Source organism: Ursus arctos, unplaced genomic scaffold (assembly GCF_023065955.2).
Source record: "Ursus arctos isolate Adak ecotype North America unplaced genomic scaffold, UrsArc2.0 scaffold_3, whole genome shotgun sequence".
Classification (NCBI taxonomy): domain Eukaryota; kingdom Metazoa; phylum Chordata; class Mammalia; order Carnivora; family Ursidae; genus Ursus; species Ursus arctos.
In genome coordinates this window covers 85264786-85283013 of record NW_026622985.1, presented here as the reverse complement: position 1 = coordinate 85283013, position 18228 = coordinate 85264786, and the positions used below count along the sequence as shown (strand labels likewise).

Here is an 18228-nt window from a genome sequence, read left to right as displayed (position 1 = left end):
TGCAAAAAAATAAAGCATTCTGACCAAAGCAGCAGGTTCCGACCAACATCTATTATTTATTGGGCAATTTGCAAAGCACTGTGCAACACATCACATACATTATCTCAACTGCTTCTCGTGTGAGCCACATGAGGTAGTATTAAGTCCACATCTTAGAGAATACAGCAGTGTCAGAAAAATAAGCCCCTCGCCCGTGATCTCACTTCTAGGGTGAAGCCAAACCATAACACGCTGCTCATCTGTGTCACACACTAGGACATGCTGCCAGAGATAAACCCTACTCACGTATGAGAGCCCTGTTTCCAAAGAGAAGCAGAACCCCTTTTAGAATCACATAGTACCAATGTCATCACTGTCTGAAAAAAGGTATCTCTAAATTACTCTTCCAGTTTACTGATTCTGCTAAAATGTCTTCAGAAATGGCATTTTCAGTGAGCTGTTCAAGTCCCTAAAACAAAACACACAATCAAATGGGACTTCATGTACAGTTAGTGCAAATTACACTTTCAGGGTGTAGCTTATGTATAATAACTTTATGTTCAAGGTTACCACTGTAACAGCAAAAGACAGGAAACCTAATGTTCATCAGTAACAGCTTAAATAAGTTATGTAGATCCATTCAACAGAATCTCATGTAGCCAAAAAAGGGAAAGAGGTCTTGTTCCTTACATAATGATATGGAATGATCTCCATTAAGGGGGGGGGGAGGCAAGGGGTGAACTCAGTACAGTTTATGATTTGTGTAAAAACTCCCATACACACGTATTTGTTTCAGCAGAGAATCCTTCTCAAAGTATACAGGAGACTGTTGATAGTGCCTGCCTCCAGGAAGAGGAGCTAGGAGCTGAAGGACCGGAGTATGAGAGGCCCTCTGTTCTGAATCACTTTTGTATCCTGACCCAGGGGAAAAGTGATGTATACAAACATTTTATTTAAAAAAAAAATGGACTAATTATACATTTGACAAATTACAACGATTTCTTTCTTTTTCTTTCTCTCTCTCCCCCTCCCTCCCTTTTTTTTTTTTTTAAGATTTTATTTATTTATTCGACAGAGATAGAGACAGCCAGCGAGAGAGGGAACACAAGCAGGGGGAGTGGGAGAGGAAGAAGCAGGCTCACAGAGGAGGAGCCTGATGTGGGGCTCGATCCCACAACGCCGGGATCACGCCCTGAGCCGAAGGCAGACGCCTAACCGCCGTGCCACCCAGGCGCCCCTCTCTCTCTCTCTCTTTTTTTAAAGCAATAGAAGTTTACTGAATGCACTGCAAGGGAGCAACGGGCAGGACAGCAAAGGAGAGAGTGCCAAGAGGTGGTGGTGAGGGGCTATATTACACGGCAAAGTAAAGGACTATGGAATTCTCCCTTTTTTGGCAATCTTAGGGACTGTGACTGGTTTTAAGTAGCCCATTGGTCAGTTAGGGTCTATGGCTTAATGAGCCTGTTTGCATCAGCTCGGTGGTCACTGTGGGCCCTTTTGCCTTGCTCAGGTTTCTAATTGCTCAAGCCTGTTGCCTAAAAGTGGCCTCTATGTTCTACCCTGACAGATGGACAATGACAAATCTTTGGCAAGTCGGTGGAGGTCTCATCTTCAGCAGCTTCTTCCTGCTGAATGAGGGACTTAGAGATGTCCCTACTTATGGGTCAACACACAATGGTGATTTCTGATTGCAGGAAAAAAAAAACCCTCAAAGTTTCTTAGGAGAATCACTATAAAGGTATAATGTAAATACATTTTTAATGTGAAGAGGCATAAAATTTCCTTTACAACTTGTCATTTATCCACCATGTAACGTCAAATGCACCTATAATTCCCTAGGATAATAAGTAGGATTCTTGTGAGGGAAAAGAGCCCAATCAAAGACACAATTAAGGAAAAACATGCATACTAGACTATGAATTCTATGGAGGATAAAGACCATTATTTTACATATTTTTAAACTCCATAGTTCCTGACAGGGTTCTCAGAATATAGTTTCTCAGTTAATGAGTAGTAAATTGATTTACTGATTAAATTAGCAATTATGGAGCTGACTAAAAACAGTACAAAATAAGTGGATAATGCAGGAGTAACTGGCTTCTGGGCTTTAATTTTAATGACTCTAAAACAACATAATTTAGTACCAAATATTTAAACACCCATTATAACCGCTAAACTGTGAAATCAGCATTACTTATGTCTGACTGGCTATACAAAACTCATCAATTTTTCTTTAGAAAAGAGTAGAAATTCCAAAGAATAAAGGAGAGACTACTAATTAAAGGTCACATTTACTAATCTAGCACCATAATTCCAGTCTTAGGCTGTCTCAAGTGGCAGGAAGGAGGAAGGGACGAGGTGAGGAAGTTGGAAAAGGGTGGTTCTAACTTGTGGCCCCATCTCTGCTCTCAGGCAATGCAGGATCTAACAAGAAAATTGTTGAGGCTGGGATTTAAAACAAAAGCTTTTGGTTCAGATGGTAAGGAGGCCCTCAAGAACAGCAGAATCGGTATATCCGGAAGGCAGTGCTGGAGTCCGCCTCATGAACTAGGGGGTTTCTTCTTGGCGTCCAAGTCCTTTTTAATTTCTTCTAGTTTTTTAGCCAGGTTTGGTATCTTTAAAGAGAAAAAAGATTATTATAATTTTGCATCTACCTAATCAATAGTCTTTTACTTCTCTTCCTCCAACAATAAAGGGTCATTGCACAAGTCTTTATTTTCCTCTGAAAGTGACCTGCTGAACAGAATTTCTTAGCCCCCTAACTGCATAAGAAGGATCTCAGAAGTTGGAAATTAAGGTCTGCTCCCTCCCTGGAAGCCAGATTCTGACTTCTACTTTTATATACCCACTTAGCACCTCAATACAATGCTAAGTTATATATATAAACAATAAAGGTAATATAAATTAATAAAGCTCTTTCCTAGAAAACTATATAACTCAAGTGAAGGTTGATAAAGAATTTCTTTTGTCACATCAAAAGCTTCACCACAAACATTTCAAAAGTTAATATCATATTTCCCTTCTTTCCCTTTTCCTGTCACTTCCTTCCTTTCCCTCTCTTTACAACAACCCTTCCAGAATCCCCATTCATGGGCAGTTTTGTCACCTGGTTTTCAACTTCCCATCTATAAAATGAGGCTAATATAATCCCCACTTCACAAAACTCTGACCTTCTTAACTGAGCTGCACTATAAAGATTCATCACTAAAATTCTCAGTCATTACTACCAGGGTGCGGGGCCTAAAAGGATTATCCAATTAGTCTTTAAATTCCCACTTATCACATAATTTTCCACAGAACTGTAAGAAGACTCTAACTCAGTAATTAATTACTCTGGGCTAACACCCACAGCTCAGGATCACAAGACCATCTTAAATTGATGGGATTTTGCCCTCTTGTGGTGATATGGAGGACAGATGCTTCTGTGAGGTGTATTTTTCAAACAATGGAAAATCCTTCTACAAAATTCAGAACATTTCCCTCAGATCTATGGACTTCATTTATGCTGGAAGGCATACCTGACTTTAACAAAGACAAGTCACTACAAATTTGTGACAAGGAATCAGGGAGGACATGGATATGGTCACTTACGTCATAGTTCTGAGCCAGATACATTCCAACCACATTGCCAAGAGTAAATCCAAGCTGAAAGAATAGAACAGGAAGAGTTACACTGGATACCAAGTTCTGTGCCATCCGATACTAAACTAAACTATATGGACAACAGCCTAAGGAGCTCAGGACAGTTCAAGACCCCAGTGTTCAGTCTAGGGCTAGGCAGTATGAGATTAAGTTTTCTTCTGTAAAATAAACAGAGAAATACTCTTCCAAAAGGTTAAAGAGCATACAAAAGTGAGAATAAATGGCAGCACTAAACAAATCTACTCTAGATTCTCCCTTCCCCTCACAACCTCCATAAATATTTAACTGTCAGTTCTAGCAACCCAAGCCCAAGTGATGATTTTGTTGTTAAAAGTAATTTGTTTTTTGTCTTTCTTTCTTTTTTGGTTATAAGTATTGTTACTTCTTGCTACATCGAGTAAAAAATATCCGACTAAAAAAAGTACTCAGCTAAATTGTATCATCTTAGACAATGAAGAGATCTTCACAATTCAATTTCTTCATACCTGAGGCCTAGGGTAATGAAGCGACTTTTTCAGGGTCATTCACAACAAAGGAACACAGAACCTAAATTAGATACACACTCAAAAACGAGAATGTATCATGACAGAAAAGCACGGGAAACTCTGACATACAACTGAGACAGCACATGCCTTAGCACTCTGCCAGGGGTGGAACCTAATGGGCAAAACACTTAAGACCTGTGGGAGACAAAGATTCCCTAACCAGCTCTTACTCAGGGAGGAGAGACAGGCATCATTTTTAGAGACCTATAAATGCTTATTCCATTGGGTGACTGTTTTCCTGAACAAAAACTGTTTCATGAAAATTTAAGGCACTCCATTCACCACAAAAGAACCAAAGCTCATTAAACTTTGAGTTCTAATGATGATCCGTAATTCCCTGGGGTTTTTTCCTCCAATAATTATGAATCTCCAACGGGACGCCTAATTTCTAATTTCATAAATTCAAACTGGCCTCTCTCTTTTTTTAAAAATCATTTTCTCTAATCATTTCTCTAATCTAATGCTCCTATTCAATACAGCAGAGCTTAACAGAAAAAGTGTGGCACTTAACACCATCAGTTCTACATGGTGTGGTCGAACCTTCTCTTCAAAACAGAGACACATACGGGGAAACAAAATACAGCCTTCCTGAGCTTTAAACACCAAAAGCACAATTTAAATTGGTTGTTAGTTAATTAAGGAGCATAAAAGAGGCTATCCAGTCTCTAATCAGAGTCCATTTTCTAATCATTTAATCAGGCACATTCTGTGAAATTATAGTTTTACCAAGGTGGCACCAATAAGCAAAATGATTTTTTTCACTCCTGTGTGTTGAAACGAGGTAGACAGAAGTTTTCCAAATCCAGAAAGAGTATTAAATTTACCTCAACTGAGAATTTTAGCTCTAACACCAAGCAGAGAAAACATTAAGGGTGAAAATTTTCAAGAAAAATAGAGCTCTGGTTCCACTACTATCTAGCTGTGTAGCTGTAGAGGATTTGAGTTTCCTGATCTATAAAACATTATACTAACAATGTTCCTTCCAGCTCCAACATTCTAGGATTCCTGGTTCTCATCACATGTGTCTTGACATAAATATGGCATATCTAATGTGGCTTCATTTGGCAATTTCACCAGCACATGAAAAATTAGTAGTTATTTTAAAACACAAAACAAAAACTATGGGCCTCTAGACAAGTGCTATCCAATTCCAGTTTCAAAACACTGCCAGGTCTACCACTGGGATATTGTAAAATCAAATACACAACATAAGAGAAACGTCACATATTAAGTGAAATGTTGAGGAAAAAGCATGAAGCCAGAAAAGCATTTATGTTATTTATGGGATGCTCACTAGGCAAGTTTACACAGAGAAAACATTTTAATCTAATAAAAAAAATATATAAATATAAAATATAAATCTGAGGAATGGTGACTCATTAGTCTGACAAGTTAGATTGGAGCCAGATTATAAAAGGCCTTGAATGAGTCTGCAACCTCTCTGCAGGCCAAGATTGCTTAACTTCTTCCAGGCCCAGACCTGGACGCCGCGTCAAGGCGTCCATCCAGATGGCCATATGCCACCTCCACGGTGCCCCCTCCACATCACTGATTCCCCCACAGTATCCCCTGCAGAGAAGGTAGTGCAGAAAAAAGAAAAATGACTGCTTCCCAAGCTCAACACTAAATAAATTACTATCACATGCCTTCTGCAATCATTTTGAGACTTTCATTTTGAGACTTGAGGAATATATGGCTGCTTCTCATGTGCACATTGGGGACAATAAATGGGAAAACACCAGAAATGTGGGGACAGAGGAGTGACATGAGCAAAGTGGTTAAAGAACAAATGGGTGGGAGGAAGAGGCTTCAGCTAAGAGCCACAGGAGGCAAGCCTAGACTGGCCCAGGGCCGCGTACAGAATTTTCCAGGTCTACAATTACACCATACACTTAGAATCGGTGCAGCTCCTCAATCCATTACCCACAACTCTGAAACCCAAAACTCTATTCAAACTGTTTCGTTGTAACTCAACTGGCAGCAAAATCACACCTAACCTGAATGGATATGATACTCTTTATACTCTATCACATTTCAGTGTGAATACTCACTTTTTGCTACAGAAAAAGCAATCTTTAATCATAGGATCCTGCCCTACGTCCCCCTGGAGAATATGTATAACAGTAAATATTTTAATGTATGTCATTAAAGAATGCTATCCCAGAGTGCTATTGGGTTAAATAACAAGGTATATGCAGCTTAAACCTTTCTAAAATCTTAAAAAAAAAAAAAAAAAAACTCCCGGGGCGCCTGGGTGGCTCAGTTAGTTAAGTCTCTGCCTTCAGTTCGGGTCATGATCCCAGGATCCTGGGATGGAGCCCTGTGTTTCGGCTCCCTGCTCAGTGGAGAGCCTGCTTCTCCCCCTCCCTCTGCTTGCCACTCTGCCTACTTATGCTCTCTCTCTGTCAAATAAATAAATTGTTAATAATAATAATAAAATAGTCTCTCAAATACATGTGGCCCCCAAAGGTTCTGATTAAAAGACTGAAGACCCTTATATATTAAAAATAAATTCATATTCAGCCCTGTAAAGAGATTCTAAATTGATCCCTACACATTTTAAGAGTTTATACATGATGTATAGGAAGAAAAGCTACATATAAATAAAACAGTTATATAACAATTGAAGGCAGCAACCAGTACAGGACCCTGAATATAACAGATGCAGGAAAAACCAGAAATGTGTCATGCATTAAGTGGCCACATGAATGACACAGAAGTGATTCTTCTAAGAAACCATATCTGAAAGAGATCAATGTACCTCAACTTTTTATTAAAGCCTCTAAAGATGCTGAGAAAGTGTTAAAATTTAAACTGGGAAGGGAACTGAATGTGGAGAATCAAGGCATAAGGTATGAATGAGGAAGTGATGACTTGACTAAAAGAAACAGGACAGATCAGAAGAGGATTTGAATTTAGAAATGCAGAGAAATAAGTATGGAGCCCTGGGTAGGGCTGGCTCAGGAACCTCAAAAAGCAGGCAAGGAGTTTAGTTCACATGTAACCTTCATAGGGAGCCAATGGCTATTTTTTAGCAGCAAGAACGTGATGAAAGCACTGCTTTGGAAGTATTCACCCAGTAGCTCTACTCAAATAAAGAGCCGAATAATGAATAAGTACAGTCAGGGAAGGCCCAGATTAGTGTGGTAGCATACGGGACAGCAAGCAAACATGACTGAATTGTTTTATTCTTAAAGTCAATGATGATCCCCAAAACAGGCTCTTAACTACAGAGAACTGATGGTTACCTGAGAGGAGGTGGGTGGGAGAATGGGTGAAATAGGTGAGCACTGGTAATATACAGAATTGTTGAATCACTATATTGTACACCTGCAAATAATATAACACTGTATATTAACTACACTGGAATTTAAAAAAATAAAAATTTTAAAAAATAACAATAAAAATCAACGATGACCAATGAAATAGAATGGAGAGTCCAGGAACCAACCTCTACATTTATGGTCAAGTGATTTTTTTTTTTTTTTTAAGATTTATTTATTTTAGAGAGAGAGGGCGGGGGTAGATGGGGGAAGGGCAAAGGGAGAGACAATCCCAAGCAGACTCCCCACCAAGCTCAGAGCTTGACATTGGGCTCGATCTCATCACTCAGAGATCAGGACCTGAGCCTAAACCAAGAGTGGGTCAACAGACCAACTGAGCCACCCAGGTGCCCTGGTCAAGTGATTTTTAACAAGGGTGCTAATACATTCAATGGAAAAAGAATAGTCTTTTCAAGAAATGATGCTAGGACAACTGGACATCCACATGCCGAAGAGTGAATACGGACCCCTATCTCACATCATAAACAAAAACTAACTCAAAATGGATTAAGACCTAAATGTAAAAGCTAGAACTAGAGAACTCTTGTAAGAACACAAAGTAGTGAATCTTATGACTTTGCATTAGGCAACGGTTTCTTAAATATGACATCAAAAGCACAAGTGACAAAAAAAAAAAAAGAAAAGATAAATTGGACTTCATCAAAATTAAAAATGTTTGTGCTTCAAAGAATACCATCAAGAAAATGAAAAAGCAACCCAATGGAATGGAATATTTGCAAATCACATATTGATGAAGGACTTGCATCCAAAATATAAGAATCCCTATGACTTAACAATAAAAGACAACCCAATTTAAAAATGAGCAAAGGATTTTTCTTTTTTTAAAGATTTTATTTATTTATTTGAGAGAGAGTGAGAGCTAGAGAGACCACAGAGGGGGAGGGAGAGGGAGAAGCGACTCCTCACTGAGCAGAAAGCCCCACACAGGGCTCGATCCCAGGACCCTGAAATCAGGACCCCTGCTGAAAGCAGACAACATTCAACCCACTGAGCCACGCAGGTGCTCCTGAGCAAGGGATTTGATAGACATTTCTCCAAATAAGATATACATGGTCCATGAGCACATGAAAAGATGCTCAACATCACTAGTCATTGAGGAAACGCAAATCAAAACCACAATGAGGTGCCATATCACACTCACTAGGGATGACTTCAGTCACAAAGATAAACTAGTGTTGAAAAGGACGTGGAGAAAGTGGAACCTTCATCCATTACTGATGGGACTATAAAATCGTACAGCCATACTGGAAAATGGTCTGACAAGTCCTCAAAGTTGAGCAGAGTTACCCTATGATGCAGCAGTTTTACTTTAGGGTATATACTCAAGAGAACTGAAACACACATCCACACAAAAACTTGTACACACATGTTCACAGCAACATTAACCATAAGAGCCAAAAGGTGCAAACAATCCAAATGCCTATAAACTGGTGAACGGATTAACAAAATGTGGTATATTATTCAGCCATAAAAGTACTGATCCGTGCTAAACATGGATGAACCTTGATAACATTGCTCTGAGTGAAAAGCAGTCGGGAGAGACCACGTATTATATGACTCCACTTAAAGGAAATGTCCAGCATAGGTAAATCCATAAAAACACAAAATAAATTAGTGGTTGTCCAGGACTGGGCAAGAGGGGAATGAGATATAAACGCTAATGGATACGGGGTTTCTTTTGGGGACAATGGAATATTGGATATAAAATTATAGTGGTGATGGTTGCACAACTCTGTGAACATATAAAAAACCGTGGAATTCTACACTGTAAATGGGTGAACTGCATGATGTAAATTATATCTTAAAAATATTTTAGGGCACCTGGGTGGCTCAGTCGGTTAAGTGTCTGCCTTCTGCTTGGGTCGTGATCCTGGGGTCCTGGGATCGAGTCCCGCATTGGGCTCCCTGCTCCATGAGGAGCCTGCTTCTCCCTCTGCCTCTTTGTCTCTTATGAATTAATAAATAAAATCTTTTAAAAAATATTTTTAAAAATGATTAAGATTTCGTAAAATATCAGCTATATGGGGTAAAACTGGAAATCAAAGACAACTTCAAGGTTTCCAGATTGGACAAATGTTTAAAAAGAATGGAAACGTTAGGGTGAAAAAAAAAATGAGGACTGAGAAACAGCTGGCTTTGTGTATGAACACCACAAAAAATCAACTCTTTTTAATGTAAGGACTCAAGAGCAGGTTGATCACAACATTGTATCAACATAAAGAAGCACGAAGTCTTAAAAATAAGAAAGCCAACTCCATAGCAATCTGACTCTTCTCATCATTTGCTGCTCACCCCCTCTCCAATCAAAAAGTTACATCTGTCAATTAGCAAATAAAGCTACAATTTTTACCCAGGGATGGCTCCTGGCAATAACCCTGACTGACTAACAATTCTGAAATAGGACTCATCAAATTACATTTTCAAAGAGTACACACCCAAACCCAAGTTATGACACAGAATCTGAACCATCTCATATTTACCGACAAGGGCTTAAGAAATCTAAAAATAATCTCATTAAAAATAATAAAAATACTCTCATTTAGCAAATATAGCTACAACTAGCATTCAAAAGGATACCTAAAAATGTTTTATGGTTTCAAGTGAGAAAAGCTACACACTGCAAGAAAACTAGAAATATACATTATCTAACATTAACAAAAAGATAAATTGATAATTTTATTTCTCCATTTAAGTCTAAAGACCTACAGAAGCTGTTTGAAGACTGCTCCATTCCAAGGAAGCAAGAAAAAAATTCACCTGTAGTCTTTAAACAGTTAAGACTTGTTGTGGAGATATCATCAACTGTGTTTAATATCTGTTTTGAATAATAATAAAGCCCACATTCTATACATTAAAACAAAAATCTGGTGAGGATATAACCTATATCTCTTCTACTACCACCACAGAGATGTGCATTTTTAAAATGTAAGCAAGGTTTTACATTCTATAATTTTCCTTAGACAATGGAAGGGGGGAGGCTGTTAATACTTCAATTGAGCCAGTAAATTAAATAGGGACATTCATGAAAAAGATAGCTGCAACACTTTGGAAAGAGGTCCATCAGGTAAAATCGGTCTGCCTGTTCTCAGAGAAGCTGATTCCAATATTCAAGTATCTTATGAATATCTGAGAGTAGTAATCAGGCAAAGGAGGAATATCTAATTAAATAAATAAATAACATAGTATTGACCAAGTGCCATGTGCTTAGGAAATCTAAGCATAAGCTATGTTGCTTCTTTCCCTGGAATTTATGATCTATTCTAGAAAGACAAGATTAAAATAAGTGAAGGTGCAGTGAACAAAACACAGTGCATCACCAAATGATGGTCTGAATGGGCCACAGAGTTCAAGTGCTTCACGTTAGAAATCTAACGTAATCTGTATGAACATATTATAGGAGAAAAATCACTTGAGATGATTTCACATCAGATGGGGAAATAGCATGATAAAATTCAATAACCAATCACAACAAAAACTCTTAAAGCAGAAACAGAAGAGAATTTCCTTAAACTGTTAGGAAATATCAGAAACACAAACATCATACTAAAATCTGAGAAGCAGTTCCACTAAAAGCAGAAGAAAAAACTAGGATATCCACTCTCCTATTGGAAGTCCTAACTTGAGACAGAGACAAAAGTTGGAAAAGAGCACGAAACTCATCTTTGCCTTGACTGGAGATATGATTGCCTTCACAGTATTGCATTCACTGATTTACTTCCTTTAAAAAAAAATTTTTTTAAGTTTTTTATTTATTTAATCTCTATACCCCATGTGGAACTCAAACTCATGACCCCAAGATCAAGAGCCACACACTCCTGACTGAGCCAGCCAGGTACCCCACTTTTTTTTAATTAAAAAAATAATTTTTTAAGATTTTATTTATTTGACAGAGAGAGAGACAGCCAGCGAGAGAGGGAACACAAGCAGGGGAGTGGGAGAGGACGAAGCAGGCTCCCAGCAGAGCAGGGAGCCCAATGTGGGGCTTGATCCCAGGACCCTGGGATCATGCCCTGAGCTGAAGGCAGATGTTTAATGACTGAGCCACCCAGGCGCCCCTAAAAAAAATTTTTTTTAAGTAAGCTCTATACGCAAACTGCTCTTTAACACCAAGAACTAGTAAGGGAGACACTGGAAAATGATATAGATCATCTGAGGAAGTAGAGAGCCTATTTTAATGGGAGGTGATGAAACATAAACCAGACACCCCCTTAGTAGCAGAAACTGAGGTGTCAGCATGTTAGCTGAACTGCAGAACCTATAACAACTCTTCCAACTCAAAACCCACAGTCCTACACCAGCTACCCTCGCGTAGCTAGGGCAACGGTGGAGTAAAAGACACCTCTCTAGTGGGACCATAAAGATGGGACTTTCATAAGGTAATGAAGATCCAATGGCTTAAAACAATAGCTAACACTTACTGAGTGCCGTGTGCAAAGCAGCGTTCTCTTTTTCATGAATTAACTTCACAGCCTTATAAGCAGCCTTTTAAGCAGAAAGTATTATTGCCCTATTGCATGGTGCACTGGGTGTTACACATAACTAATGAACCATCGAACTTTACATCGGAAACCGGGGATGTACTGTATGGGGACTAACATAATATAAAAAAACGTTAAAAAAAAAAAAAAAGAAAGTATTATTGCCCAGTTTCTGTTGGAGAAACTGAGGCACACAGTTCAGTAACTTGCCCAAGAGTACACAGGGAAATATATGTGCTAGGCATAGCAGCTAAATTATATGGAGAAGGAAGGAGAGAAATAAATCAAGGATAATGTCAGTATTTCAAATTTGAGAAAGGCAGGGCTGGAGAACAGAGAAAGAAGTTAGGTGCGAGGTGTGAGGCGTGCGTTGCAGAGTGAGGAACATAAGAGGTAATGGGTCCAGACGTGCTGGATCTGAGATAGAGGGGATGACAAGAGATGTTCAGCGGACAGGAGAGGACAGCAAACTGGAACTCAGAGAAAGGGACACAAGGTAGTTTTGGAAGCAGCTAAGAGGAGAAGGTGACAGCATGACAAGGACCACACTCCCTGAGGGTGGGTTTGAAGAGAGGAGCAGAAAGTCAAGGACTGAGCCTCGGGAAACTCGTAGTAACCAAAAGAAGGGAAAAGCAGCCAGCACAAACAGGCGAGATTAGACAGGGCCCCTTCCCAGCTGCTGCACCAAGATACTGATCCCCTCAGCCCTTGGAGGGGCCAACACCCGAGCCAGCCACCTTCACAGGTTCTTCCGTAAATTAAACATTGTGTTATAATGTTAAAGAATGCCAGAAAACACTGAGACGAACGATCCAAAAGCCAAGGGAGGAGGGATTAAGGAGGTCGTGATTAAGAGTACCAAGGGCTGCCACTTCAGACGGTAACAGGAGCAAAAGCTGGCGCCAGTAACAGTATGACAGGCAGTGCCCACCGAGCTCCCAGAGATGCCCGTCCTGTCAGGCTTCCCCTCAAAAGCCTCCGAAGTTTCCTTACAACACCTGTAGCTAAACCTTAAGGAAGCTACTGCAGTAAAAGCAAAGGGCAGCAGGACCAAGGCAACACGTTTCTGAGACCAGGATGATGGGTGAATTATTTTAATCCACGGAGGAATGAACAATGAAAGGAATATATAAACAACCCAGGTGCAGTGGTTTTCGAATAGTGTTCCAGGAAGTGACAAGTGTAGGGAGCATCCTGGAGGGTTCCAAAACGTGGGATGACTGTGGTTTAAGTTGTAATAATTTGGCACTTTCAAAACTTGTCCCATCGCCTACCTGAGGGCAAATGAATCCCCATTTTTTATAAAAAAGATTTTATTCATTTATTTGAGAGAGAGAGGGAGAATGAGAGAGAGCATGAGTGGGGGTAGGGGAGAGGAGGAAGGAGTCTGATGTGGGGCTCGATCCCAGGACCCCAGGATCATGACCTGAGCTGAAGGCAGACACTTAACCGACTGAGCCACCCAGGTGCCCCTGAATCCCCAGTTTTGAGAAGAAACCGTATTAGAGTTCAGCTAGTATCTTGTAAAAGAGAAACTGAATAATAGCCGAGTCCTTATGAAGTGTCACCGTTCTCTAAAGTACCTTCATGTACTAACTCAGTTTTAATCCTAACAACAAAATCATGAGGTAGGTTCCCATTTTCTTTTGTGGAAACCGAAGCACAGAGAATTTAGAGAGCCTACCCAAGTTCCCACAGCTTGCAAATGATGAAGCTGGGGTTGGAATCCAGGCATCTAATCTCTTAAGCACTAGGACAAGATGGCTGGTCGCAGGTTAAAAGCTCAAGGACAACTCAGGAATCACCTGCTTCAACTCATTTTATAAAGCAAATGGTTAAAAGCAAGAGAGAGACTTGCCCAAGTGCACAGAGTTAATCATTTGAAAGAGGTGGAATCAAGGTGAGAAGTCATACTACCCGCTTCTTTCAACAGATGCAGTGAGGAGATTGGGGAACAAGAGGGCAAGAGAGCATCCCTGTTCCAGAGACTTCTGAGCTAGGAATTTAATGAATGGCTGCATTATTTCTCCCTAAATGCTGAGAATTCTGAATTCTCAAATCAGGTACGTGCATATTTACACACAGCAAAAGTTTATTCCAAAGCCAAATAAATTCACTCTGCAAAAGCACTTAGAAGTAATCAGGGGCGCCTGGGTGGCTCAGTACGTTAAGCGTCTGCCTTCGGCTCAGGTCATGATTCCAGGGTCCTGGGATCCAACCCCGCGCACTGGGCTCCCTGCTCATTGGGGAGTCTGCTGCTCCCCCTGGTTGTGCTTTCTCTCCCTCTCCATCAAATAAATAAAATCTTTTAAAAATTTTATTAAAAAAATAATAATCAATGGTCTCCCAGTCTGTCAATGCGCTACAGCTGTATCAGGCTCAATGCTATCATCTTATACTTTGGGGCTGATATTATTTTTAACATGAATGTTTCCTACAACTAAAAGACAATAATGATTTCTCTTGACTCCTTAACTAACACCCAGTTAGGACACTGGAGAAATTTCCAGAAGCAAAGGAACAGCCCTGTCTTAGGCAATTTATGTCAAGGATACCTCTTTCCTCCTAAGGATTTTAAAAATCAATTACCACCTCAAAAAAGACACAAGGGGCACTGAAAAATTCTTTTTGATAAAGAATATAACATTCGGGAAAGCATCTCATCCCCAGAGCACTCCATCTGGCCACCTGGAAGGTAACTGGAACGTTCACCTGCCTCTTTATCAGAATGAGAGGGAGGAAGCATCAAGTTCGGGAGGCACAAACACTTGGAAAGACTCTCGTTTGGAAATGTTTGGCGAGTCTTCCGGAAACCTTCACCAGGCAACCTTTGAAATACACTCAGCTGTGCCAGAAAGCCAATTTTGAACCGAAATAAAGAGCCATGGGATAGAATTTATTTAATCACAGTAACAGTCATTTCCCCCCAAATGAGCCCTCTGGAGGAGTTCCGTGCACACCAGGGTCTGACTCATGCCAGCAACCAGCCATCCGCAAAGTCTGGAAGCTATAAAAGGCCCGACGAGGGCTCCCCGAAGCCTCGCACTCTGACCTTGTGCTTCTGCGCCTCGTGAGGCGGCTAACTCATTCAGAGTTTACTGCTGGCCCTCCTGCGTTCCCAGAAAACCCACCAGCAGGGCTCCAAGGCCCGGGTGGGGTGTGGGGGCGGGAGGGCAGGCGAGGGGAGCCTTCCAAGTCATCAGGGGCCCCAAAAGCTTTAACACGAGGCTCACACAAGGCCCGCCGGGACGGCACAGCAGCGGCTGTGAAAGTGCCCGCCGACACCTCCCGGTCTGAGGGACGCGTAAGTGCTGGCAAAGCGGCCGGGGGCCGACAGACACAACACCCCGCAGCCCACCCCGACAGACGACGAGTTGGCGCCGCGGGGACCCGGACGCACGCCCAGACCCCCCCGAAACCCGGACCCAGGCCGGCTGGCGGGGCCCCGGACCCAGCCCCGGCTCCTCCTGGGCAGCTCCACTCACCAGGAACTGGAGCATGGCGTCGGCGAGGAGCGCGCGAAGAGCAGCTGCAGCTGGGTGGGCCGGTCAGAGCCTGCCTCTCCCCGAGCGAGGGGCGGAACCCGCCGTGGGCTTCCGGGTCACGCCCGGCCCCGCCCGCGCCTCCCGCCTCGCCTCGCCTCGCCTCGCCTCACCCCGCGCCGCTCGCGGCGCCCTGGCGCCCCCTGGCGGAGAGACCCGGAATTACCGCCTGGACTGGCCGAACAGGGAGAAGGCCTGAGCGGGGGGAAGCCTCAAGTCCCAGGCAGGCCTGGATGGACAGATTTGATCGTTCAGATTCCAGGGCTCCAGTGCCCAAATCCCGCTTCTGTAAACCTGGGTCGGGTCCCGGGATCTAGATTACTTACACCCCAACGTGCTTTGTAACCTACAATGAGCACTTTTGATAGAGTTTAGGTGCTTAAGTGGTTAAGCTGGAGGCCTTTGGAGTCTGGCACAGCCCCGTCCAATTCATGACTGCCTTCACCTCCTGGCTAATTAACCTCCCTCAAGTTCCCTTTCCTTCTCTGTAAATGGGGCTGATTGCAGCTCCCCGTTGAACTGTTGGGTGAATCAAATGAGACAACGTGAGGGATCAATAAAGACTTGTCATGTGTCCGGGCTGGACAATGAGCTCTAGAAGACCTCTCCTTATCCTGTCTCCACACGGAGCTACCCCAGCATACTACAGCCACCTCCTACTCCTGGTCTTCAAGCCTTCAACAACCTCCCTTATCACACACTTCCAAAGCAAGACCACATTTTCTCTTTGCTCTCAGCCTTCTGAATTCACCCTCATCTGTTACATTAAGTAGAACTCTGGTTCCAGATCAGAACAACCAAATCATATTAGCTTAAACCATATGGGAGAGTGATATGGAGATACAGTGGACAACGATGGGGAACAGGAAAGAAATCCAGAATTAAGCAGCCTTTTCTCTCCATTTCTGCTTTTCTCCATACATCTGCTTCATTGTTCTCTCATTTTGCCTTTTGTTTTTTTCTGCCTTCCAGAGTCTGACCATTGTAACTTACTGGAGTTTACTCATTAAATGATCCAACGATAGAAAAACTGGGTCACTCTTTCCCTACCATTTTCAATACCTGGGGAAGGAATGCTGATTGGTCAAGTTAGTGTCAGGTGCTCTCTCATCAATTATAACCAGAGGAGCGGGATCTCTTTGAACTAAAGGGACGGCCAAGAGGGAGGAGATGCTAGTAGATGGCTGCAACACACTTCACTTTCCAGCGTGTCTAGATTAAAACAAGACTCAGTCAAATCTTGACCAGTGTTCCTCAAACTTTAATGTGCATTCACATCACCTGGAAATCTCGTCAAACTGCAGATTCTGATTCAGTACCTCTGAGTTGGGGCCTGACATTATGCATTTCTACCCAGCTCCCAAGTGAGGCTGCTACCAGTGGCCTCTGAAACATTTTGAGTTGCAAGACACCATACTGTGAACTACATAATGAGGATTTCATCCGTTCATGACTCCATCCTCATTGCCCAGCAAGTGCTTGGTGCAGCCTCTGAACACAGGATTTATTGAAGTTCCTTGCATAAAACCTTACCCCCTTCTCACAAATAAATCCTGAAAGGAAGCCTGTTCCTCTAAGGTCTTTTCAAAGGTTCTTTCTCTTATACCCCCAAATAACCACAAGGACAGGGGAAGAAGGGCAGAATTATTTTTGCTACTTTGAGATTATTACTTAAATGTCCTCTGATGGAAACACTTCAAGAGTAATGCCTTCCCTTTACCCCTTCACGATGCCTTCATCTACTGACTTCCCAGGTGGTCCCTTCATTTACCAAAAGCTTTGGCATCTAACAGCCTTCCTTTCAGCCTTGCCAATCTATCATGATCATGGGAGACTTCCAAGGCCACACACAGAATCCTTACCTCCAGTGACCATCCTCATACCACTTCAGCAACCCACCCCCATGTTCCTAACCCACACTTTGTCATCTACTGGACCAGCTCCACCTTTGAAGTATTATATTCCCAAAACTTATTTCCTATTTCACCAGATTTTTGACCTTAGCCAGATCTCCAGTCTCTCAGCTGTTCCATATTCTTACAAGCTGTGTGCTCCCCTCTGGCTTCACTCCCTTTCTAGCTTGTCTAAACTCCAAGAGATCTGAACTTCAATCAATGGAAACAACCAAGATGCCCTTCAGTAGGTAAGCCGATTAAAAAACTGTGGAACATCCAGACAATGGACTAGAAAACAGTGCTTTATTTATTTTTTTTTTTAAGATTTTATTTATTTATTTGACAGAGAGCCAGCAAGAGAGGGAATACAAGCAGGGGGAGTGGAGAGGAAGAAGCAGGCTCCCAGCGTAGGAGCCTGATGTGGGGCTCGATCCCAGAACGCCGGGATCACGCCCTGAGCCAAAGGCAGACGCTTAACGACTGAGGCACCAGGCGCCCCTAGAAAACAGTGCTTTAAAAGAAAAAAGCTATCAAGCCATGAAAAGACTTGGAGGAAACTTAAATGCATATTACTAAGTGAAAGAAGCTAATCTGAAAAGCCTACATACTGTATGATTCCAAGTCCATGAAATTCTGGAAAAGGCAAACCTATGGGGACAATAAAAAGATAACTGGTTACGAGGGCGGGGGTAAGCGGGAATGGAGAAATGAACACAGAGTGCAGAAGGTTAAGATTTTTAGGGCAGTGAAAATACTCTGTATATCGTAGTGATGGATATATGTCACACATTTGTCCAAACCCA

General features: G+C 41.9%; 1 protein-coding gene across 1 annotated transcript; it reads right to left on the bottom strand.

The window, feature by feature from the left end:
* Nucleotides 1-36: 36 nt before the first annotated feature.
* On the bottom strand, nt 37-15579 carry STMP1 (short transmembrane mitochondrial protein 1). Its single transcript, XM_026511588.4, has 3 exons — nt 15474-15579; nt 3571-3624; nt 37-2594 (listed from the first exon to the last, which is right to left on the bottom strand). The coding sequence occupies exons 1-3, from the start codon at nt 15486-15488 to the stop codon at nt 2520-2522; spliced, it is 144 nt and encodes a 47-aa protein (XP_026367373.1). The 5' UTR covers nt 15489-15579; the 3' UTR covers nt 37-2519.
* Nucleotides 15580-18228: the final 2649 nt, after the last annotated feature.

What these genes read in the sequence shown, in the direction of transcription:
- STMP1 (XM_026511588.4), bottom strand. An exon ending in ATCTGGCTCAGAACTATGAC is followed by an intron (nt 2,595 to 3,570) that starts GTAAGTGACCAT and finishes TTCTCTTTAAAG; the next exon opens with ATACCAAACCTGGCTAAAAA.